Below are 27,142 nucleotides of genomic sequence, written 5' to 3'. Positions count from 1 at the left end.
CAATGCACGCGCCATTCACATTTCTGTATGACAGAATGGAAAGCATTCTAAAAAATATGAATATACAGATGGGGTCCCTGCTTCATCTCTCTATCAGCTAAGGGGTAAAACGTTGAAGACCCCTGATCCACATAAAAGCAGAAATACGTCATCCAGGTGCAAAAACCGATCCATATATCCACTTTTTTTGTTCTTGTTTCATCTCAACACAGAACACGGTAACGGTGGCAGCAGGAGAAGAACGAGCTGAGTCTGATCAGCATCTGATTCAGCCTCACAAACCTCCAGAACACCCATGGCCTTATCTGAAGTCCATGTTATGAAAAACGCAGACACAGACATAACAAAACATACATTTTCAAATGACAAACTACTGTACATCTCTTACAAAGTTCTATAAATTAATTGTGAAAACATTACAATTATATATATATATATATAGTATATAATTTACCTCTACTTTTACTTGTACTTGTACTTGCACTTAAGTATATTTAAAAGCAATTACTTTTGTACTTTTACTTAAGTAACATTTTGACTGAGCTACTTTTACTTGATTAAATTTGACCATTAGTATCTGTACTTTTACTCAAGTACTGGGGTTACTTCGTCCACCACTGGTCACCTCCACCAGTCCAACCACAAACCTCTATGATCAAAGTGGTACAGAACACATGGACTTAAATGTGTATGAAGTTAACTCACCTCCAGACTGTCTCCTTGTCTTCCATCTGTACATGAGCAGTACACACACCAAGAACGCAAGTACAAACACACTCACACTCCAACCTACGGCCCGACGCGAGGACTTCTCCTGGACTTCTGAGACAGACAGACAGACAGACAGGATCAGGGTACAGGAGACACTTTAACAACAACACATGGAGGAGTCTATAAAGAAGACAAAAGTTATGTGTAACTATAAGGAATTATATGCAAATGTGTCATGCAAAAATGTGCTGGGTACCTTGAAAATTGCTATATAAATGTCATGTATTATATATTTTTTATTATTATTATTATTATAAAGAAATGAGCAGACAAATTTCAAACTGAAACGCTACAATTGAAGCTGATAAATGGGTACTCGTTCCTAATTGGATGAAACTGGCAACCGTGAAAATATAATGTTTTCTGTTTAGTAAACAGCTGGAGAGATGTGGAGACAAATACTCTATATTAATGATTACTATCAGAGCTTTAACTTTTTAACAAAATACTTTTTTTCAACCAAAACATTTCACACTACCTATAAAGCCCAGCCCACACCAATGCAACCAGTCGCAACTTGCAACCAGTTGCAATAAATTGCAGCGGTCTGGACTGACCAGTTGCAGACCGGTGCCATTTGGGGATAATGGTTGCAAGGAGTTCCAAGGAGTTGCAATAGTTGCAGTTGCAAGGAGTTGCATTGGTGTGGACTGGCCTTAGGTAAAACTATGCACATTTTTATTTTAATTTGTTATGCTTAATTGCACAAACATATAGGCCTACAATGTGTTACTCTATTTTAAAATACTACAATATATATATTTGTAAGTATATTCAAAACATACTTGATGATTTTAATATTGTAAATACAATTATTATTATTTATGTTTTTTCACTTGCCCAGCGGAACACAGTGGTTCATAATGAATTCATGTTTACCTTCTGGTGTTGGAACGATGGCAGTGGTCTGTGTTCTTGGAAGAGATGTGGTCGGAGGTGTTGTAGATGTTGTGGAGTTTACTGTAGAAAGTGGAAAAAACAGCAAACAGCATTAAGACCTTCAACCAAAACAAACTTTATTATAATACAATATTATAGAATGGAAGTGAACACGGCGAACGTCTGAGGCGTCTGAAGCCCATAAGTGACTGGGACCGATTTATTTTCAGGCTCGGAATACCTATTTGATCCAATCAGGAGAGAGAATTTCTACATGATAAATAAAATGCATTTTACCCTCTGGTGTTGGCTTGTCAGAGCCCAGTGGGTGGGTAGCAGTGGTCTGAGTTCCCAAAAGCTCTCCCGTAAAAATGGGAAGTGTTCCTGCGGTCGGACTCAGAGGTGTTGTAGATGTCATGGAGTTTACTGTAGAAAGTGGACAAACAGCATTCAGACCTTCAACGCTACCAAACTAACTTTATTATCATAGAATATAATATTATACGGGAGTGAGCACGGCAAACGTCTGACGCGCCTGAAGTGCAAACGTGACTGGGCCTTAACACTGAGGATTTTACTGCAGCCTACACTGGACTATGAAAGGCCCATATTTCGGCATATACTGATGACATCAGGGATCTCCATATATGGGCATAAAAGGGACACAAGCAGACAGACAGACTGACAGACAGACAGACAGACAGACATATGTATCCATATCTGTACTGTATATTGTATTTGGATACATATTATATGGGCATAAAAAGGACACAAGCAGACAGACAGACAGACAGACAGACATGTATTCGTATGTATATTGTATTTGGATACATATTATATGGGCATAAATAGGACACAGAAAGACAGATGGGACTTACATTGTTCCTGAGTAGGAGGATGCCGGTCTAGTATCATAAATTAGTGTTTAGGTATTCTATTTAAATATAAACACGGAAATAGACAATGTGATATTTTTGCCGAATGTTTGTCTATTGTGACATGGCCAGAATCTGGACGCTAGGGTTCATATGGTTAAAGTTGCCTTCAGTGATTTTGTTGTGTTTGTTCACTAACATGTGTCTCCCTGTCTCTCCAGCTCTTTAGTAAAGAGAAAATGAGGTTCAGGTCGGAATACCAGAGAGAGAACATATACATGATACAGGATAAATAAAATGCATTTTTACCCTCTGGTGTTGGCTTGTCAGAGCCCAGTGGGTGGGTAGCAGTGGTCTGAGTTCCCAGAAGCTCTTGCGTAAAAACGGGAAGTGTTCCTGTGGTCGGAGGTGTTGTAGATGTCATGGAGTTTACTGTAGAAAGTGGACAAACAGCATTCAGACCTTCGACGCTACCAAACAAACTTTATCATCATATAACATATTATATAGGAGTGAACACGGCAAACGTCTGAGGAGTCTGAAGCGCATCCGTGACTGGGCCTTAACACTGAGGATTTTACTGCAGCCTACACTGGACTATGAAAGGCTAAAATCCTCTAACAGTCCGCTGGACTCCATCTGTGCACGACACGTGTCTGTTCCCTGTTTTTAAGAAGACATAAAAATCTTTGAAAAAAGGTTCAATGATGTATACAATTTAACGTCAGGCCACCCCAACACATTCTCACTGAACTGGTCACATGGTAACACTTGGTCAGGACCTCCTTTCTTCACCGGTCAAAGCACTGCAGCCCTTTAGCATCGCCTTTCAGCGTTCAAGGTATAGACCAAATCACGTGATGCATAATGTGGGTCATGCCGACTTAACACTGAAAAAGAACTTATACATGATACATAAAATGTTTTTTTTACCCTCTGGTGTTGGCTTGTCAGAGACCAGTGGATGGGTAGCAGTGGTCTGTGTTTCTGTGGTCGGACTCAGAGGTGTTGTAGATATTATGGAGTTTACTGTAGAAAGTGGAAAACTTTAATGCTACCGAACAAGCTTTATAGTATTATATAGATTCATATTTTTAGAACAATTTTACAACACCACTTTACCTGCACAATAGGCTACATTACAGCCGGTTGGTGGTAGAAGCTTGTAGACATAGTAGTTCCAACAGTTCTTGACATGGATGGGAGGTGCGGTATAACCTCTTTGACAACAGTCACCATTCCACTTACCACAGGTGCTGCGCTGTACAATTCCATCTGACACTGCAGGATGAGGCTGTTTCATCCATAGAGGAACATGTGTTCCACACCGTTTTTCTTCCACACATGTCTCTGGCATCTGGGCACTGCTCTTCCCCAGGAACAGTCGATACCACCCTTGCCAGTTGACACTGTTGTCACAGCGCCAGTTACCATCTCTGTAATCTGTCGCTCTCCAGATATCATTCAGTACTGTGTAGTGATCACAGGGATCTACACAGTGAGAGTTGATACAGTCCTGACCTAATGGACAAACCACATTGCCACAGGAGAACTGAACAACAGATCTTTTGGCCCTGGAGGGAGGCACGAGGCACTCAAAGGAGCCATGTGTGTTCACACAGACCTGAGACCCATGGGTGCAGGGTGCCTCAGGGAGGGAGCACTCATCAACATCCACACAGCCTTTCTCTGGTGACCATCTGTAACCTTGGTGACAACAGGAGGAATCACTGCAGACCTTTACATCGTAACAGGTGAGGCCATCACCGACGAAGCCATCTTTACAGACACAGGAGACTGATTGGCTGAAGAAGGTGTCGTCTCTCTCTGTTTTGACGGGTGACTCCAGGCATTTAGCCTGATCATGACATGATTCACAGCTGAGGACGGTTGTACCTGTACCTGTGAAAGGAATTGGTCATTCATTACATATGAGCTATTCATTTTGGCAGTTGTGATTAATTATGATATTGAGAATATTAATTGGTAACCACATGCATGCAGGTTATACAAAATGACTTTTCACCACAAGAGGTAAATCATTTTGTTGAAATATTCACCATTTAAATATTTTACATCGTGATTGCTGATATGAAATTACAACCAAATGGTATTTAAATTATGAACCATCTTTAAGCCTTTTGATATTTTTTAAAATATTATCACTTATCACTTTTATCATTCTCAGCTAACAGTTTGTTCTTCCCTAAATTGGATGAACCTCTCTCTCTTTTTGGACTTGCCTTTCCAACATAATGGTTGCAAGCTCCTGAAATCATATTCAACCAAGATATAAGTAAAATTGTTAATGTAGCCTAAGCATAGTGATATTACAGTATGTAATATCACTATTACATTACTGACACTATTACAATTTTATTATTTGAAACTATTATGAAATAGGAAAGCTCTAATAACAACAGTATTGAGTTTTTCGTTTTTCTTTTCATCTTTCTACGCTGATAAAGATGTGCAGCATCACTCATAGTCGAGTGCAGGTAGGCCTAACGTATGTTTGAGTAGGTTTTAGACTCTAAAACCTACTCTCTTTAGGCTGAAAGAGTGCTCAGCCTGCACACTGCCTACTAGGTAACTTTATTTTGTCCATTAGTATCATTTTCACCTACTGGATATCTTATAAGCACATTTGTAGACAGATGTGGCAATGATCGAATCATTAACCATGAAAACTAGAACACCTCATCAGAAACCTTAACTGTAGTTTACCGAATGCAAAAGTTATTTTGACATTATGTTAATAAACATAATTGCTTAACATTTTTACTATTGTCTAAGATAATAACTAGGCAAGATAATGTAAGGCGGGATACAAGATAGAACTGACATACATACTACGCTTCCTAATTTAGAAAACCACACACTGTTTGCCCAGAAATAAATATTATACGAATATTATTCATTAATTCTTCCATAATTACCAGATAGCTGAAGTCCAAGTATCGCCTGTACAAGACAGAAGAAACAGAGTCTTAAGACAGAAAAGGAATCCATCTTAACTACTGAAGGTTTTCTTGCTTACTGCATCATGATGTACAAGTTTGTCAACACTTCTCTATTCAGGAACTAACAAGCAGGCAACTCAGCTAGTTCCTTCCTCATCCAAGTAAGCCCACAAAGTTCTTCATCTTGGTATTATAAATATCTGTGGGAAGGCCCTTCAGTCACCTCAGTGAGCTCTACACCCATCACATCTTCAAATACCTCATACAAACTTTGCTCTTGCATAAGCGGGTCAAAAAATACTCAGTGGATTTGTTTTCTTGCTATATCCTTCTAATGAAACGTTTTTATCGTTTCACATTCCTAGTATTCCTCACAAAAAAAATCATTTTTTGATGTAAGAACAATTTACAACCCTCTAAGACAGTTTTTGTTTTTGTATTACAATTCAAAGCTTCCATAAAAGGATAAAAAATGACCCACATGGATTTCCACATAGGAACCTTTTATTCTTATCAAATGTAACTGTGGATATACATTTATTGTTGACCCCCACACATCTAATGTCGGTACTGTCACCACTCAGGTACTTTGTTTAACACATTTTTCTTTTACCTCATGAAATATATATTTCAACAACGTATACAACTGTCATGATGACTATTGTTTGAATGGATTATTAGCATGTATTATCGTCATAGTTCTGGGGAGCCTATGACAGATGACCATCAACATTCCATGTGAATCCATCCAGTAGTTTCCTAGATATCCTGATCGGGATGGAAGTATTAGACGATGGGACATCAGACTATCATCCAGAGGGACTTACAACAAGTGCAAGATTGGAATAAGCAGGGTAAGCATGAACTCTAGTCAATAAACAAGGTGTAAAACCACATAGATAGTCCAGAGAGAACAGTATAGTGCCTCAGAGAAACTAAGTAAACAATGAACCTACAGTACTATAGCATCCGCCTAAACAACATTACATTACATTACATTACAGTCATTTAGCAGATGCTTTTATCCAAAGCGACTTACAATAAGTGCATTCAACATAGGTAGGGAACGAAACTAATCACCAGAAGTATTAAGTGAATTCTCTTCTAAAACAAGCAACTAAGAGTATACCTATCGCTAAAGTAAAAGTGCAATATATCAGCTACCTACTTTCATAAACAGATGAGACAAAGTAGGAAAATCAAATGAGCAAGAGCTAAAACAAATACGTGTATCGAATAAACAAGATCCAAAAAGCCAAGAGCTCATACAACTAATTGACAACAAGTAGGCCAGGCAAAGAGGAAGGGTAGTGTTTCCTGAAGAGGTGGGTTTTTGGCTGTGGCGAAAGATGGGCAGTGACTCTGCTGTCATGACATCAGTGGGGAGTTCATTCCACCACTGTGGGGCCAAACATGCTATCTAAATAATATTCTGTACGTTTTAAAATAGGATACCAGGTAAGCAATGAACCTAGCATCTGTCTAAATAACATGCTAAACATTTGTGGTCGAGAATAACACATTTACGAAACACACACACACACACATACACTATAATGTGGAACCTCATCTCGAAGCTTTACAGCGGAGAGAGAGGTTCCAAATGGGGCTAGCAATAAAGATATAAATATGTTTTTGACCAGAGAATATGCTGGTGTCTGTTTCTCTTCTGGTGTTGGACCCTGGTAACACATAGGGTTAAAGCTGCACTAATATGTTTCATAGCTAAGTTTGTCTTGGTCTGTTGGCCGTGTTTGATGGCTCACTAGTGCCTCTCGTGGCTCAAGGCCGCTTCAGACGACCCGCCTCCGTCGATAAACAGTTTTTGCCTAAGTTCCTAACTTAATATAAGGGTCTGTAGTCACTATATCTATGTGTAGTCATGTAATCTATTCTCACCAAGCGGGCCGCTTCCGTGAAAAAAGTGTCCGAATAGGTTGTTGTACCGAGCGTTCCGAGGGTTACCGTACAAGACAGGACAAGTCTTAAGATGAAAAAGGAACTTAGAGGTAGGGTAAGTGATAACTAAACGTTTTTTATAAAAGGTTAAAGCACTATATTCTGATAGTAATCATTGCTATAGAGTGTTTGTTCAGTAACAGGAGTCTCCATGTCTCTCCAGCTATTTAATAAGAAGGTATTTTTTCACTGAAGGTTTTCTTTCATCTGCAAGTTTGTTAACACTCATTAATATATTCAGGAAATGAAAAGTTGATGCTTCCTTCCTCACCCAAGTTCAAGCCTATACACAGTAACTTTCATGATCCGCTGTTGCTCCAGATGAGTTTAATGTCTGATGAGCTGAATGTATGAAAACCTGCTGCTCTTCAGTAAAAACGTTAATAATTTTTGTAGGTACTTAAGGTAGGCACTCATTTAAAATATGAACTATTTTACTTAAAGGCATACTAGGTAACGTTTTCAACAAAACTAAAGTTAAATTGTATATCTTTTGTGAGTGGCAAAAGTTTCACAACACCCACTCCATGAATTTCACCCCCGGAAGCCTTTTATTTATATATTTTCTATTGAACGTGGACGGGGGGGACTTTCCCGGGAAAATGACGTTCCTGGCCAACGTCATGACGTCGTGGCCGACGTCCTGGCCGACGTCATGACGTCGGCCAGGAACTACCGCAACGGTTTCCTGTTTGGCCAGGAAATACCGCGCTAATAACAAAAAGGAACCTCACGCTGATTTTAAGAGAATGTAGGATTGGAAGATCGAAAAAGAACAGAAAAAGAAAGCACAGCTCATGGTAACTAATGCTCCACTGGCTAAGAGAAACGATCCGTAGATAGTATAAAACAATTAAAAGATCGCTTTTTGAAACGCTTCCGGCTTCCGGTGAAAACGAATGGAATTCTGGGTAATCGAGGACTACGGAAATTGTATGCAGTGACGGTAGTGACCAGCAGAGGTTGCTAAAAATCGTTATTTGTGATTCTGCATTGTACAACTTTAAGAATGATGCAAAGACATCACTCCTAGGAGGAAAACCTTGAATTCATGGCTTTAGTAAAAGTCCAAAACACTTGCATGAATAAAGAAAGTTTATTTGTCACTATACAGGCAGTGGAAATGTGGTGTGACACTGTATGCCAGACTGTGCAACATGCAGCACAAACTGTATACAACGATATCATTTAAAAAAAAAGGAGAATAGTTGGACACAAGAAACATAAAATAAAATAAAAATAGAAATAAATGTTGGAAAACACTTTATATGAATTACTTTAGACCCTAAAAATAAGAGGTTTAATAGGTTTATGCAAATTTGGATATTTAAGCCTTTTTTTGATTGTTCCCAAAGGAATAAAAAGCTGCAAAACACAAAAGTTCTCAACAGCCGATCGGATCCTGCGTTTGTGATACGTGGCGTTTTGATTTTAAGAAATAGCCCCCTCCTACTAAAGAAATAGGCCCCTCCCATAAATGTAACAGGCCAATTATATTGTCACGTCACTCCTGAGATTACTTGCATTTCATTTCGAGAGGATTGATCCCCCCCAAAATCATGTTTTTGCATCAAACGTTTACATTTTGTGCATTTGTGGCGCCCCCTATGGATCAAAGTGGAAGTGCTTTTGGGGATTCGTTGAATAAACCACCCTTGACCTGTGATTCAAATTTGGGATTGACTGGACCGTTTGTGATTTTTGTTATTTTTTGTAAAACAGGCCCCTCCCACTAACTTTGGAAGCCAATTACGGACGAACGGTATGGACTATCAAAATTCCGCTTGGATATTTTTATAGCATGGGTCCAGAAATCATGTGTACCGATTTTTGTGAAATTTGGACAAAATCTGTAGGAGAAGGTGCAAAAAGTGTGTTTTGAAGAAAATTCAAAATGGCGGAAAATCTATCCTGACGCAAATGGGCATGGCCTAAGGGGTTGCGTCATGACCCAAGAAATCCAGGGGAAATACATTTTGATTTTACGATCTACGGTTCAAGAGTTATAGGCCGAAACGTAAATTGGGCTTTTATAGCGCCACCATAAGGCCGACTGGTGTAGTATTTTTGCCAGACCCAAGGGGTCGGCCTACATGAGGCTTTGTCCCCTTTCGTCCATGCATGGGCATAAAAGTATGTCCATCTTGTCCCTTTTTTGACCATATATGGACACACGTCGGATTTTATTCTGGGTCTGGCAGAACCAGGTCTCCTGGTCTTGTTTTTAATGATTTGGCACTGGACTATGAACCTCCCCTCGAAGTCTTGTAACTGTAGCCCTTATGGTTTCTGAGAGAAAAATACTTGAATGGGATTCTTTGCATGTCCCCATTATAAGAAAATGTATTTGCTAATAAATAAATAAATTAGTAGTAATTAATAGTTTAAATTAATTAAACTATACAACGTATCTCTTAGCAAAGTACGAGCCCACGATTCCCAATGAAGCCGGTCAATTTGACAACACGAGTGTGGGGGGAAAAAACTGTTGGAGGAGTAGCGCCAAAATAAAGTTTATCTAGAAAGAATAAAGATCATCTATTACTATAGTCTGGTTGCCCTATTAATAAACCACACTAATAATAATACTTTAGTCCCTATTTGGCATTTTGGGGTATTTGTCACAGTGTATTTGCAAAATAAATTAAATTTGTCCTTTAAAACCACCATAACTATTTGAAGCAGTGGGCCATATAATACAGCACCAGGGGAGCAGTAAGAGGCCGAGTGAGTGATCCATGTAAGTGAGGATAAAATCATCAAAATCAAATAGATACAGATATAGATATACATTCTATCAATAATTCACATTACTATGAAGGAAAAAAATGTTTTAATACAAGATTATTTTATTATACAAGATATTGTATAAAGCAGTAAACCTATTGAGCTAATAATGTACAGTCTTAGTGCATATAGTTCACTGTACCGAGGTGCGTTATCTATGCTTGGAAAGGAAGCTCTGACTTAGAAACAAGTTGTCCACACCTGAAGAAATCAAAGCAAGGATAACTTTCTTCAAGTCTGTGAAAGTTTAAAAAATAAAAATGATCTACAGTAGGGGAACTGCTTCTTCAAACACACTATGGGTGTCTTGGTGTGACTGTAGAGTACAGTGAGTTGTCATCCATGGTGGCTAGATCGAGGCTCTGGTAGGTGGAGTCTAACTCTGGTGGGGAGACTCGAGGACAGTTCGCATAAATGGGCTCCTGAGGAGGTAAACAACAGTATTATTAATACTGTATATAGATACATAGATAGACTTCATATAACTTGTGTTAGATAATTGAATGGACAATATGTGTAAATGTGTTCTTATTTTCATTCTATAATTCAACAGTGAAAGAAAATAATTCACCCAAATCACCTCCTACATCTCTCTTCTACCTGTACTGTAATGTGAGGTTCACACTACAAGATATTTGCCTGAATTAGTAATAGAGTAGTTGTAGTAATCACTACTGCTATCAGCACTACAGTTGTAACTGTGGTAGAAGTGCTCTATCTATCTATCAATAGTAGTACTGCATTAATCACAGTTGACTCGTTCAGCCATACATCCCAGCCAGACCCTTGAGGTCGGCAGACCAGCTTCTCCTGACTGTGCCCGACTGTTACACCTCATGTAAGACTAGAGGGGGCCGAGCCTTTGCCGTTGCACGTTGTGGAATACCCTGCCTCTTCATATTCGCTCTGCTCATTCCTTGGAGGTTTTTAAATCTCTATTAAAGACGCATTTTGTCTCCCTGGCCTTTAATGCTGCTTGACCATGTTTGTATATACTCTTGCTGTGTATACCTTGTTGCTGGATACTTTGATATGCTGTTTTGTTTCATTCTAGTTGTGATCTGTTTAATTTGTTTGCCTTCCTTTGATTATTTTCTTTTGCTTTAATTAGTTTTCTACTCTTTCTTTCTGCTCTGTTTGCCTGTTTTTTTAATTTGTTCATGTTCAGCACTTTAGTTCGACCTTGGTCGTTGAAAATCTGCTGTATAAATAAAGTTTGATTTGATAGTTGTATGAGAATATATAGACAGCAACTACAAAAAGCACAGGTCTCCACCAGGTCATTTTGGCCTCCTGGTTGCGCTATAATAGGCCATTGTGAAAAGGGTGGCATTTCTTCCTCGGCCTAATGGGAATGTGTGTGCAAAAGTTCACGGAAATTGGACAAAATCTGTTGGAGTAATTGTTTTCCAAAAGTCAGCCTCCTGGTGGCGCTATAACAGGCCGATCTAAAAAATGTGTCTCGCTGCACTTGGGCCAACGGTGCCGGAGATTAGCTGGTCACAGACGGAGGGACACACACACGGACGGACGGACAGAATGCCTTCGGCGTGGCGGAGACAATAAAGATACAAATATGTTTTTGACCTGCAGAGAATTTCTGGTGTCTGCGTCTCTTCTGGTGTTGAAATCTGTGGAACACACACATAAACACAGTTGTTGTGAACTAAGTCACTGTTAGTGAAGTTAAAGCTGCATTCATATATTTGATAGTTGCAAAGCTTGTTTGTCTGCCACAGTCTGTGTCACCTCCAGTGGTGGACAGTAAGGGAGTACATTTACTTGAGTACTGTACTTAAGTACAGATTCTGAGTATTGGACTTTACTTGAGTATTAGATTTTTGAATACTTTTTACTTTCACTCAGGTACATTTCCAAGAAAGATATTTTACTTTTACTCAAGTACATTTCGAGTAAGGTTGTGATGTACAAGTTACTTTTAGGTTAGCTGTTCTTTTTTTCCCTCTTTTTTTTCCTTCTGCCCTAAAATGCAATTGGCCAATCGCTGTGTTCTTCAAAGAAGGAAACCTATCACAGTACACACTCTCCACTGGGATCTACATTATGGGTATTCAACAGGGGGTCCGTGACCCATAGACGGTCCTCTGAGTCACTGCACGGGGGGGGGGGGCACCCACTTTTTTTTCCTGATTTGTTTTAAATGTCTGACACTTTTGAGTGTTACTTGCATAATGTCCTATGTAAACCACACTTCACACTCATATATGTGTGAGAATGTTTTACATTTCCTTCTTCTGCTGCACGTTTTTAAAAGTGCTGACAACTTAATTTGCTATTTTCGTGCCTTTCATTCTCTGGTTTTAACAAGAAACATGGAGACTGCCTTGCTCAACTAAAACGTTTTCAGACTTATCAGGATGAGAAAACAAAGTGACCAAACCTACATTGTATTGAATGAGAACAGGGTGGAGAGCAACTGTGGTTCAGCAAGACCGATATTCAAATAAGAGAAGGGCAATTTCTCCTATGAAAGCAAACAGGCAGGTACTCAAGCACTGGTTGGCTCCTCTGTGTGCACCTGATGGAGGCACTGCATGCTATACATGTTACAGGTTAAAATGCACGCTCCACAGGGACTAGGGACTTAAACTGCATGCTACACAGGGACTAGGGAGTCACACGTAACGTTGCCAAAGACATTTGTGCTGAATTGTCAGATGTCATGAAAGCTGTGAAGAGGCTGTGAAGAACACACTGCTCTCTACTTCACCATTCTGAGGTTTGATGGATTTCACACAGAACCGTGTTCTCACTCAGGCATGTTGAAGTCACGTGTCTCGTCTGGGGTTTTTACTTCTCCAAAACTGCACAGAGCTGGCTGACAATTTCAATGACGATGTCTGGGTTGTGAGCTGAACAGAATTTTAAAGTTCTACGCAAGGCCACAATGCACGCGCCATTCACGTTTCTGTATGACAGAATGGAAAGCATTCTAAAAAATAAGAATATACAGATGGGGTCCCTGCTTCATCTCTCTATCAGCTAAGGGGTAAAACGTTGAAGACCCCTGATCCACATAAAAGCAGAAATACGTCATCCAGGTGCAAAAACCTATCCATATCCACTTTTTTTGTTCTTGTTTCATCTCAACACAGAACACGGTAATGACGGCAGCAGGAGAAGAACGAGCTGAGTCTGATCAGCATCTGATTCAGCCTCACAAACCTCCAAGAACACCCATGGCCTTATCTGAAGTCCATGTTATGAAAAACACAGACACAGACATAACAAAACATACATTTTCAAATGACAAACTACTGTACATCTCTTACAAAGTTCTATAAATTAATTGTGAAAACATTACAATTATATATATATACAATTACAATTATATATATATATATATATATATATATATATATATATATATATATATATATATATAGTATATAATTTACCTCTACTTTTACTTGTACTTGTACTTGCACTTAAGTATATTTAAAAGCGATTACTTTTGAATACTTAAGTATATTTAAAAGCAATTACTTTTGTACTTTTACTCAAGTAACATTTTGACTGAGCTACTTTTACTTAATTAAATTCAACCATTAGTATCTGTACTTTTACTCAAGTACTGGGGTTACTTCGTCCACCACTGGTCACCTCCACCAGTCCAACCACCAACCTCTATGATCAAAGTGGTGCAGAACACATGGACTTAAATGTGTATGAAGTTAACTCACCTCCAGACTGTCTCCTTGTCTTCCATCTGTACATGAGCAGTACACACACCAAGAACGCAAGTACAAACACACTCACACTCCAACCTACGGCCCGACGCGAGGACTTCTCCTGGACTTCTGAGACAGACAGACAGACAGACAGACAGACAGACAGACAGACAGACAGACAGACAGACAGACAGACAGACAGACAGACAGACAGACAGACAGACAGACAGACAGACAGACAGACAGACAGACAGACAGACAGACAGACAGACAGACAGGATCAGGGTACAGGAGACACTTTAACAACAACACATGGAGGAGTCTATAAAGAAGACAAAAGTTATGTGTAACTATAAGGAATTATATGCAAATGTGTCATGCAAAAATGTGCTGGGTACCTTGAAAATTGCTATATAAATGTCATGTATTATTTGTATTTTTTTAATTATTATTATTATTATTATGAAGAAATTAGCAGACAAATTTCAAACTGAAGCGCTACAATTGAAGCTGATAAATGGGTACTCTTTCCTAATTGGATGAAACTGGCAACCGTGAAAATATAATGTTTTCTGTTTAGTAAACAGCTGGAGAGATGTGGAGGCAAATACTCTATAACAATGATTACTATCAGAGCTTTAACTTTTTAACAAAATACTTTTTTTCAACCAAAACATTTCACACTACCTATAAAGCCCAGCCCACACCAATGCAACTAGTCGCAACTTGCAACCAGTTGCAATAAATTGCAGCGGTCTGGACTGACCAGTTGCAGACCGGTGCCATTTGGGGATAATGGTTGCAAGGAGTTCCAAGGAGTTGCAATAGTTGCAGTTGCAAGGAGTTGCATTGGTGTGGACTGGCCTTAGGTAAAACTATGCACATTTGTATTTCAATTTGTTATGCTTAATTGCACAAACATATAGGCCTACAATGTGTTACTCTATTTTAAAATACTACAATATATATATTTGTAAGTATATTCAAAACAAACTTGATGATTTCAATATTGTAAATACAATTATTATTATTTATGTTTTTTCTCTTGCCCAGCGGAACACAGTGGTTCATAATGAATTCATGTTTACCTTCTGGTGTTGGAACGATGGCAGTGGTCTGTGTTCTTGGAAGAGATGTGGTCGGAGGTGTTGTAGATGTTGCGGAGTTTACTGTAGAAAGTGGAAAAAACAGCAAACAGCATTAAGACCTTCAACCAAAACAAACTTTATTATAATACAATATTATAGAATGGAAGTGAACATGTCGAACGTCTGAGGCGTCTGAAGCCCATACGTGACTGGGACCGATTTATTTTCAGGCTTGCATAATGTGGGTCATGTGGACTTAACATTGAAAAAAACTAATTGAATATTGTCTCTGTCGTTCGGAAATCTCATACTCAATGTCCAAAACTGTTACTTTTCAGAATTCAAATGCAAAAGTATAAAACATTGCAGATCTACAAGCTTGCGGATCTGATCAAGTACTGTAGGGCGTTATTTTACGAAAAACACAAAAAGTTAGAAAATGGGGATGAGGGGTTTCTGCCCGACAGCGACGATATGAAACTTAAAACGAGGCAGACGCGCCATTAGAAGCGGCCAAGCGAGACGGTAACCCAAGCAGTGAGCTGTCTGCCTCTGCCGACTCAGTGCCATTCCAGTTACACACTGATAGGCAGAGAATAGTAAATAATGATCCCTCCACGTGAACATAGATGTTACTTTATTCTACATGTCCATTCTCACGTATCTTATAAGCACATTAGTAGAGAGATGTGGGAATGATCAAATCATTAACCATATAAAATAGAAAATCTAATCAACTACAGAGACACTCGCACACACAACAACTACAAGGACAGAGGACTTCTAGACTTCTTTTGTGAGAGAGAGTGAGAGAGAGAGAGAGAGAGAGAGAGAGAGAGAGAGAGAGAGAGAGAGGATGGTTCAAGATACTTTTTGTATACATGTTTACCTTCATCACAGACGACACCAGCATCTTCATCGTGACCACAGTCGTGGGTTCCCACACCTCCATGTGAGCACCGTGCAAGCTCTGATTCACTGCCTGTGCAGCTGACATCTTCCAACCAGATGGGCCCACTGCCTGGTCCAAAATGTGCTCTGGATGGAGCTGACCGGGCCCCACCACACCCTAACTGTCTACACACCACCTGGGCATCATTTAGGTCCCAGCCATCATCACACACTGTCCCCCACTGTCCACGGAAGTAGATCTCCACTCTGCCAGAGCAGGTGGTGTTCCCTCCGTTTACCAGTCGAATGTCTGTAATGTAATGTAATGATTTTAATATTGTAAATACAATTATTATTATTTATGTTTTTTCACTTGCCCAGCGGAACACAGTGGTTCATAATGAATTCATGTTTACCTTCTGGTGTTGGAACGATGGCAGTGGTCTGTGTTCTTGGAAGAGATGTGGTCGGAGGTGTTGTAGATGTTGTGGAGTTTACTGTAGAAAGTGGAAAAAACAGCAAACAGCATTAAGACCTTCAACCAAAACAAACTTTATTATAATACAATATTATAGAATGGAAGTGAACACGGCGAACGTCTGAGGCGTCTGAAGCCCATAAGTGACTGGGACCGATTTATTTTCAGGCTCGGAATACCTATTTGATCCAATCAGGAGAGAGAATTTCTACATGATAAATAAAATGCATTTTACCCTCTGGTGTTGGCTTGTCAGAGCCCAGTGGGTGGGTAGCAGTGGTCTGAGTTCCCAAAAGCTCTCCCGTAAAAATGGGAAGTGTTCCTGCGGTCGGACTCAGAGGTGTTGTAGATGTCATGGAGTTTACTGTAGAAAGTGGACAAACAGCATTCAGACCTTCAACGCTACCAAACTAACTTTATTATCATAGAATATAATATTATACGGGAGTGAGCACGGCAAACGTCTGACGCGCCTGAAGTGCATACGTGACTGGGCCTTAACACTGAGGATTTTACTGCAGCCTACACTGGACTATGAAAGGCCCATATTTCGGCATATACTGATGACATCAGGGATCTCCATATATGGGCATAAAAGGGACACAAGCAGACAGACAGACTGACAGACAGACAGACAGACAGACATATGTATCCATATCTGTACTGTATATTGTATTTGGATACATATTATATGGGCATAAAAAGGACACAAGCAGACAGACAGACAGACAGACAGACAGACATGTATTCGTATGTATATTGTATTTGGATACATATTATATGGGCATAAATAGGACACAGCAAGACAGATGGGACTTACATTGTTCCTGAGTAGGAGGATGCCGGTCTAGTATCATAAATTAGTGTTTAGGTATTCTATTTAAATATAAACACGGAAATAGACAATGTGATATTTTTGCCGAATGTTTGTCTATTGTGACATGGCCAGAATCTGGACGCTAGGGTTCATATGGTTAAAGTTGCCTTCAGTGATTTTGTTGTGTTTGTTCACTAACATGTGTCTCCCTGTCTCTCCAGCTCTTTAGTAAAGAGAAAATGAGGTTCAGGTCGGAATACCAGAGAGAGAACATATACATGATACAGGATAAATAAAATGCATTTTTACCCTCTGGTGTTGGCTTGTCAGAGCCCAGTGGGTGGGTAGCAGTGGTCTGAGTTCCCAGAAGCTCTTGCGTAAAAACGGGAAGTGTTCCTGTGGTCGGAGGTGTTGTAGATGTCATGGAGTTTACTGTAGAAAGTGGACAAACAGCATTCAGACCTTCGACGCTACCAAACAAACTTTATCATCATATAACATATTATATAGGAGTGAACACGGCAAACGTCTGAGGAGTCTGAAGCGCATCCGTGACTGGGCCTTAACACTGAGGATTTTACTGCAGCCTACACTGGACTATGAAAGGCTAAAATCCTCTAACAGTCCGCTGGACTGTCCATCTGTGCACGACACGTGTCTGTTCCCTGTTTTTAAGAAGACATAAAAATCTTTGAAAAAAGGTTCAATGATGTATACAATTTAACGTCAGGCCACCCCAACACATTCTCACTGAACTGGTCACATGGTAACACTTGGTCAGGACCTCCTTTCCTCACCGGTCAAAGCACTGCATCCCTTTAGCATCGGCTTTCAGCGTTCATGGTATAGACCGAATCACGTGATGCATAATGTGGGCCATGCGGACTTAACATTAAAAAAGAACCACCGATCTGACCAATATTCCAAGATATGGGCATGCCCATATTTCGGCATACATGACATCAGGGATCTCCATATAAGGCATGAAAGGGACACAAGCAGACAGACAGACAGGCAGACAGATATGTATCCATACATTGTATATGGATACATATTATATGGGCATAAATAGGACACAGAAAGACAGATATGGGACTTGAATTGTTCCTGAGTAGGGGAATGCCCGTCTAGAATCATAAATTTGTGTTTAGGTATTCTATTTAAATATAAACACGGAAATAGCCAATTTGATATTTTTGCATAATATTCACCTATTGTGACATGGCTAGAATCTGGACGCTAGGGTTCATGAGTAGGAGGATGCCCACCAGTCTAGTATCAGAAATTAGTTCACTTACATGTGTCTCCCTGTCTCTCCAGCTCTTTAGTAAAAAGAAAATTCATTTTCAGGTCGGAATACCAATTTGATCCAATCAGGAGAGAGCACTTACAGTATACATGATAAATAAAATGACTTTTTACCCTCTGGTGTTGGCTTGTCAGAGACCAATGGATGGGTAGCAGTGGTCTGTGTTCCTGTGGTCGGACTCAGAGGTGTTGTAGATATCATGGAGTTTACTGTAGAAAGTGGAAAACTTTAATGCTACCAAACAAGCTTTACAGTATTATACTGTAAATTCATATTTTATTAACAATTTTACAACACCACTTTACCTGCACAATAGGCTAGTTGACAGTTGGTTGGTGGTAGAAGCTTGTAGACATAGTAGTTCCAACAGTTCTTGACATGGATGGGAGGTGCGGTATAACCTCTTTGACAACAGTCACCATCCCACTTACCACAGGTGCTGCGCCGTACAATTTCATCTGACACTGCAGGATGAGGCTGTTTCATCCATAGAGGAACAGCTGTTCCACACCGTCTTTCTTCCACACATGTCTCTGGCATCTGGGCACTGCTTTTCCCCAGGAACAGTCGATACCACCCTTGCCAGCTGACTTCATTGTCACAGCGCAGTTTACCATCATTGTTATCTGTTGCTCTCCAGGCGTCATTCAGTACTGTGTAGTGATCACAGGGATCTGCACAGCGAGAGTTGATACAGTCCTGACCTGATGGACAAACCACATTGCCACAGGAGAACTGAGCAACAGATCTTTTGGACCTGGAGGGAGGCACAAGGCACTCAAAGGAGCCAGGTGTGTTCACACAGACCTGAGACCCATGGGTGCACGGTGCCTCAGGGAGGGAGCACTCATCAACATCCACACAGCCTTTCTCTGGTGACCATCTGTAACCTTGCTGACAACAGGAGGAATCACTGCAGAGCTTTACATCGTAACAGGTGAGGCCATCACCGACGAAGCCATCTTTACAGAAACAGGAGACTGATTGGCTGAAGAAGGTGTCGTCTCTCTCTGTTTTGACAGGTGACTCCAGGCATTTAGCCTGATCATGACATGATTCACAGCTGAGGAAGGTTTTACCTGTGAAAGCAATTAGTAGTTCTTTACATTTGGATAATTTTGGCAGTTGTGATTATGATTAGTAATTTAATGAATACAGGTTATAGAGAATATAATGACGTTCACTACACAAGGTAAATCATTTTGTTGAAAAAATACAATTTAAATGTTTTGATTATTGATGTTCAATATGATTGCTGATATGAAATTACAACCAAATAGTATTTCAATTCTTAACAATCTTTAAGCCTTTCCTAAAATGTTAATTATAATCATGTATTTTTTATCAATTAACAATTTGTTCTCCTCTAAATTGGATGAATCCTTTCTCTTTTAGACTTGCCCTTCTAGCATATGAGTGCAAACTACTGAAATCATACTCAACCATGATATAGTGTAGGTAAAGTTATGAAAATAAGCATTGTGATCAGTGGTGGACAGTAACGGAGTAAATGAACTTGAGTACTGTACTTAAAGATTCTGAGGATCTGTAGGCCTACTTTACTTGAGTATTAGATTTTTTTAATACTTATTACTCTTACTTGAGTACATTTCCAAGACAAATATTTTACTTTTACTCTAATACATTTCTAGGATGGCTGTAAAGTACTTTTAAGCCCACTCCACACCAATGTTTCGCCATGCAACACCTTGCAACATGCAACTACTTGCAACTACTTGCAACATGCAACTACTTGCATCTACAGTACTTGCAACAATTAACCCCAATGGCAGTTGCAAGGAGTTGCATTGTTTGGTTGACCTTAAAACGGTTTTGTTGCAAGGAGTTGGGACTAGTTGCATGGTGCGGTTTGGCTTTAAGGTTGGCTGTTCTTTTTTTCTTCCCTAAAATGCAATTGGCCACACTTCTGCTCTCACTAGCCGGGTTTGTGGCTTCCCCCTCCGCTCTCCTCTTTGTTACAGCTTGTATGGGTGTATAGGAGTAAAATTATTTAGTTCTGGTTCCTCAGTATTTACCATGTTTTTATAGGTGTTTCTGCACATCAGTGCATGCAGTGAAATTCATTGTGAAAACATTACAGCAATTAATTGATTTAAAAATTAAGACATGTACTTCTACTTTTACTTTTACTCTAATTATTTATCAAAGCATGTACTTTTGAATACTTAAGTATATTTAAAAGCAATGACTTTTTTATTCTAACTTGAGTAATATTTTGACTGAGCTACTTTTACTTGTAGTGGAGTAAATTTGACCAGGAGTATCTGTACTCTTACTCAAGTACAGGGGTCGAGTACTTCGTCCACCTCTGATTTCAATATTACAGTAAAACAAACAACAAGAACTAGCACTAAGTAGAACAACAACAACAGTATAGTGTTAACCCGAAATGTGGGGTATTTTTACCGTTACCATCATTGTTGTTAGTTTCTCAATTTGCATAACTTTGTCCACACTGAATTCTCCGGTGAAAAAGAGGACGCTGACCAAGATTATTTTACATTTTTATCAATTAGCAATTGTTCTCCTCTAAATTGGATGGATCCTTTCTCTTTCAGACTTGCCTTTCTAGCATTATAATGAAAATAAGCATTGTGATATTACAGTAAAAGAAATAACAAGAACTAGAACTAAGAAGAAGACAACAGTATAGTGTTAACCCGAAATGTGTTTTTTATTTTTTTACCGTTGCCGTTATTTTTTTTGCATTTCATTGTTGTTAGTTTCTCAATTTGCCTAACTTTGTCCACTCCACACATAATATTTCCGGTGAATTCTCCGGTGAAGTAGAGGAAGCTGACCGAGATGTAGGCCTACAGTTTGTAAAATACTTAATCAGTATGTAAAACACCTAATCAGAAACCTTAACTGTAGTTAACTGAATAAGAAAATAATTATAAAAAACATTTAATGTCTCTGAGCAAAGTTAGGCCTACTAAACTATAGAGAATTATACGCACATGACAAGGTATGACTGACATTGACATACACTTCCTGCTATAGAAAGAAAAATACACTGTGCCCACAAATAAATATCATTATGACCAACTATCACATGTCATTTATCATTATTATTATTATTATTATCATTATCATTATCAATTCCATAATTACCAGATGGCTGAAGACCAAGTATCGTCTGTACAAGACAGAACAAACAGAGTCTTAAGACGAAAAAGGAGTCCATCTTGATTACTGAAGGTCTTCTTGCTTACTGCATCGTCATCTGCAAGTTTGTTAACACTTATAATATATTCAGGAAATGGAAAGCTGGCAACTCAGCCCTTTAAGTTCCTTCTCACCCAAGTTCAAGCCTACACCGTAACTTTCAGCTAATGACAACAATCCAGATTAGTTTAATGTCTGATGAGCTGAATGTATGAAAACCTGCTCCTCATCAGTAAAAAAGTAAACAATTTTTGTAGCTATAGGTCTACTTGGGTAGGCGGCACTCATTGAAAATATCAACTATTTTACTTTAGAATGATGAGAGGACATCACTCGAGTCTCCAGGGAGAAAAACCTTGAATTCATGGCTTTCATAGTAAAAGTCCAAAACGCTCCAATAATCATGAATAAAGAAGGTTTATTTGTCACGATGGAATTTTAGTGTGACATTGTTCATCAGACTGTGCAACATGCAGCACAAACCGTATGCAACAACATAATAAAAATAATAAGTATGAGAATAATTACAAAAGTTGGACAATGATGAAACATAAAATAACATACAAATAGAAATGAATGTTAGAAAATACTTTATACAAATAACTTTAGACACTAGCTCTGACCCTATAGCCCAGTGTTTCCCAAACCCTTTAGCTCGAGACCCACAAGATACATTTAGTGCATGTCTACCCGGGACGCAAATTTATAGAAATACATTATGAATTAACCACTTACTGTAAGCCTTATTTAATATTGAAAATAGACGATGTACAAACTCACAACGCATCGCAACACGTTGTGAGCTTGTAAATTATTCATTTATTTATCAAAGGCTTCCGATTTTTTTCCATACTTTTTAAAAATAATAATTTAAACTGTTTTGTAGGAAACAAGGGTAAAACATTAGTTACTTACGACCCATAAAAATGGGTCCGTGACCCAGTGTTTGGGAAACACTGCTATAGCCTATAAAGCAGTCCAGTCTTAGTACATATAGTAGCTCACTGCACCATAGAGGTGTGTTATGTATGCTTGGAAAGGAAGGTCTTTCCTCAACCCTGTGAAAGATTAAAACAAGAAGGAAAGACTATAAAATACAAATGATGGAGATTAACTTCTTCAGTGTTGTTGGAGATCAATGAAGACGTATACTATGAGCAACACATAGTGTACACTATGTGTGTGTTGGTGTGACTGTAGAGTACAATGTGTTGTACATAGTGTACACTATGTGTGTGTTGGTGTGACTGTAGAGTACAGAGAGTTGTACATAGTGTACACTATGTGTGTGTTGGTGTGACTGTAGAGGACAATGTGTTGTACATAGTGTACACTATGTGTGTGTTGGTGTGACTGTAGAGTACAATGTGTTGTACATAGTGTACACTATGTGTGTGTTGGTGTGACTGTAGAGTACAGAGAGTTGTATATAGCATACACTATGTGTGTGTTGGTGTGACTGTAGAGTACAATGTGTTGTACATAGTGTACACTATGTGTGTGTTGGTGTGACTGTAGAGTACAGAGAGTTGTACATAGTGTACACTATGTGTGTGTTGGTGTGACTGTAGAGGACAATGTGTTGTACATAGTGTACACTATGTGTGTGTTGGTGTGACTGTAGAGTACAGTGAGTTGTACATAGTGTACACTATGTGTGTGTTGGTATTACTGTAGAATACAGTGAGTTGTACATAGTGTACACTATGTGTGTGTTGGAGTGACTGTAGAGTACAGTGAGTTTTGCTCCATGGTGGCTGGATCGAGACTCTGGTAGGTGGAGTCTGGGCGACAGTTCTCATAGTCTGCCATCTGAGGAGGTAAACAACAGTATTAACACTGTATATAGATACGGTACATAAATAGACTTGATATGACTCTGAATAGATATAGATAATTTAATGAACAATTGAGACGTGGAAACGTTCTTATTTTCATTCTATGTTTCAACAGTGAAAGAAAATAATTCACCAAAGTCACCTCCTAAATCACTCTTCTGCCTCTCCTGTAATGTGAGGTTCAGACTACAAGATATCTGCCTGATCATAGCTGTACTCAAGTATAAACAGGAATAAAGAGACACATACGTTTACCAAATCCATGGAATTTATGGTGTCTGCATCTCTTCTGGTGGTGGACCCTGTGGAACACAACAATAAACATTAATAATGTTTTAATTCCTATAATTCTGATACTTGCGAGGCTTATAACTACAGTTGGATTGTCTTAGTTAAGTTTTCTGTAGTCTGTTGAGTGTTTGAGAGAGCTTGTTTTGGCACAACAGCATACTGCAACTGTTTATTAGAAAAGGCCTTCACACAATGAGGTTTTAAGTTACACTACTAATGCTGATCTTACACTTGGTGAAGTTACTGTAAACTAACACGGGCCTTACACATGAACTTGACTTACAGTTGTTGTACAGTTGACCTTGTCAGCATCAGTTACATTTCCTGTTAGGTACTGAAACACCTCAAAGTTGTGTTTTGTTTTACAGGTTTTATTTTACAGAAAATAGTTATACGAATAATTAAGAGAGCTGAGTACCGTGAGCCTACCAACGCCTTATTCATAAATGTAAACACATTAAAATTATGGGATATAGTTAAACCCTGTTGATTCTGTTCAAAGCTTACAATAACCTACTCCCATAATGTCTTCAGAAGCTGTTTGAGATTAAAGACACCCAATATGATCTTAGAAACACACTGGTATGTTTGAAACAACATGGGCAAGAACAAATACCAAACAACATTGTGTATCTTTGAAAGGGGTAAGTTTGTGGAGTTGTTGTGAAAAGGAATTAAGGAGGTGTAGTTCAATCTATGCGTTTATTTTTTATTTTTTAAACAAGACTATAAACAAGTATAGAGAGGTATTATGATCATGTATTATTATAATTATTATATAATATATTATGGATCATGAAGCACAGAGAAAATAAAATATAGATACAAAAATAGGAATGATAATACAAATAAAAATACAAAATACAAAGAAATACAAAAATAAAGAATACAAAAAAAATCATGAATTCACATGTATAATAATACATGATGTGACCATGCATTGTATTTATATAAATATATTTTGGATTATGAAGCAAAAACCTTCGTTCTGTTTTTCTGTATTATTTTTTCTTCTCCTGTTTTTACTATAAGCTATTTAAGCTTCAGCCTATACATTTTTTGGTCACAACTATGTCATATTTATTATTGTTGTTGTTGTTTTATGTGACTGGAGCATATTGTTTGCATAGTGAACTGATTACCAAAATAAAAACTTGCAAAGTCAAAGTGAAGTGAAAAAAGTACTACTTATTTTTTTAAATTATTATCTTGCAATAATTACTGACAGTTAGTTCTTAATTTTTTTAATTGAACAAAATCCGAAAACAGTTTCAACTTCAAGGTGATGTAAGAATACCCAAACAGTGGCTAATGTTAGCTTTTAAGAGGGTCAATCACATTTCCAGATTCCTCCACACAAAAACGTTGCCTTCAAAGGAAGGATGGCAACTAATCAGGCAGCAGACAGCAACTGCTTTCTTGTTTGAGACACAGCCAGTGTGTGAGGAGATGAGAGCATTAGACAGACCTCCACCGGTCCAACCACCAACACCAACCTCTATGATGACAGTGGTACACAACACATTGACTTAAACAACATGTGTATGAAGTTAACTCACCTCCAGACTGTCTCCTTGTCTTCCATCTGTACATGAGCAGCACACACACCAAGACCACAACTACACACACACTCACACAAACGACCACGACCACGACCACAATGTCAGAGGACTTCTGGACTTCTGTGAATATGAGAGAGAGAGGGGGGCGGGGTGTCAGAGTAGAGTTAGCCTCTATACCCAGGCTTTTGTTTTTAGGGTACAGTGAACACTTCCCTAAGAGACTGTGTTTCTTTTCTTTTTTTTTCACTAAGCAATAGGAACATAGTGGTTGAGAATGGAGCATTTTACCTTCATCACAGACGACACCAGCAGTTTCACTGTGGCCACATTTGGGGGATGCCAACCCTCTATGTGAGCACCGTGCAAGCTCTGATTCACTGCCTGTGCAGCCGACCTCATCCAACCAGATGTGCCCACTGCCTGGTCCAAAACGTGCTCTGGATGGAGCTGACCGGGCCCCGCCACATCCTAACTGTCTACACACCACCTGGGCATCATTCAGGTCCCAGGCATCATCACACACTGTCCCCCACCGTCCACGGAAGTAGATCTCCACTCTGCCAGAGCAGGTGGTGTTCCCCCCGTTTACCAGTCGAATGTCTCCCTCTGGTGTTGGCTTGTCAGAGACCAGTGGCACGATGGCAGTGGTCTGTGGTCCTGAAAGAGATGTGGTCGGAGGTGTTGTAGATGCCATGGAGTTTACTGTAGAAAGTGGACAAACAGCAAACAGCATTCAAACATTCAACGCTACCAAATAAACTTTATTATGATATAATATTATAGGATGGAAGTGAACACAGCGAACGTCTGACGCCTCAAATGTCCAAAACTGTTACTTTCTCATAAATGAATGCCCTACTTGATCATACTACAGCGTCAAACAAAAGGATAAAAAATGGGCCTTAACACTGAGGATTTTACTTTGCAGCCTACACTGGACTATGAAAAGCAAAAGTCCTCTAACAGTCCGCTGGACTGTCCATCTGTGCACGACACGACACGTGTCTGTTCCCTGCTTTTAACACGACATAAACATCTTTAACGTGTTACGTGCATGTGCCTTATTGCATGTGCACGTGCATATTCTCAATGAACTGGTCACATCCTCCTTTCCTCACCGGTCAAAGCACTGCACCCCTTTAGGGTGATCACGTGATGCATAATGTTGGCCATGCAGACTTGACAAAAAGAGGGAAATAAAATTCAAAAGCATCTCATTAATCTCAAAATAGCAGATCTACAAGTTTGAAACGCTCCGCTTCGCACTGCGTTTTGAGCTTGCGGATCTGCTATTTTGATACTTTTGTGTGACACTGTAGTATCAAGTAGGGCGTTCATTTACAAAAAAAGACAAAAGGTTAGAATATGGAGATACAAGGTTTCTACCCGACAGCGGCGATATGAAACTTAATTTTACATTTCCCGTTATTGTCATTCTCACAGATCTTATAAGCACATTAGTAGAGAGATGTGGGAATGATCAAATCATTAACCATGAAAACTAAAACATCTAATCAACAACAGAGACCCTCGCACACACAAAAACCACTAGAAAAGAGGACTTCTAGACTTCTTCTGTGAGAGAGAGAGCGAGAGAGAGAGAGAGAGAGAGAGAGAGAGAGAGAGAGAGAGAGAGAGAGGATTTGTTCAAGATACTCTTTGTATTCATTTCTACCTTCATCACAGACAACACCGGCAGTTTTATATTTGCTGCAGTTGTGGGATGCCAACCCTCCATGTGAGCACCGTACAA

General features: G+C 39.1%; 2 protein-coding genes across 2 annotated transcripts; both read right to left on the bottom strand.

Annotated features, from left to right (window-relative positions):
* Positions 1–203: 203 nt before the first annotated feature.
* Positions 204–21,740, bottom strand: LOC308083451 (uromodulin-like; the record flags this gene model as incomplete). The annotated part of the gene is made up of 6 exons (XM_080425765.1): positions 21,645–21,740; positions 3,648–4,421; positions 1,948–2,076; positions 1,651–1,731; positions 706–731; positions 204–305 (listed from the first exon to the last, which is right to left on the bottom strand). The coding sequence occupies exons 1-6, from the start codon at positions 21,715–21,717 to the stop codon at positions 204–206; spliced, it is 1,185 nt and encodes a 394-aa protein (XP_080281891.1). The 5' UTR covers positions 21,718–21,740.
* Positions 21,741–23,402: 1,662 nt separating this feature from the next.
* Positions 23,403–26,083, bottom strand: LOC308083450 (scavenger receptor cysteine-rich type 1 protein M130-like; the record flags this gene model as incomplete). The annotated part of the gene is made up of 4 exons (XM_080425764.1): positions 23,403–23,510; positions 23,792–23,838; positions 25,387–25,509; positions 25,678–26,083. The coding sequence occupies 4 exons, from the start codon at positions 26,081–26,083 to the stop codon at positions 23,403–23,405; spliced, it is 684 nt and encodes a 227-aa protein (XP_080281890.1).
* Between the last annotated feature and the right edge of the window lie 1,059 nt (positions 26,084–27,142).

Source organism: Gymnoscopelus braueri (genome assembly GCF_963280865.1).
Source record: "Gymnoscopelus braueri genome assembly, chromosome: 4".
NCBI lineage: Eukaryota > Metazoa > Chordata > Actinopteri > Myctophiformes > Myctophidae > Gymnoscopelus > Gymnoscopelus braueri.
This window is presented reverse-complemented; position numbering and strand designations above follow the sequence as displayed.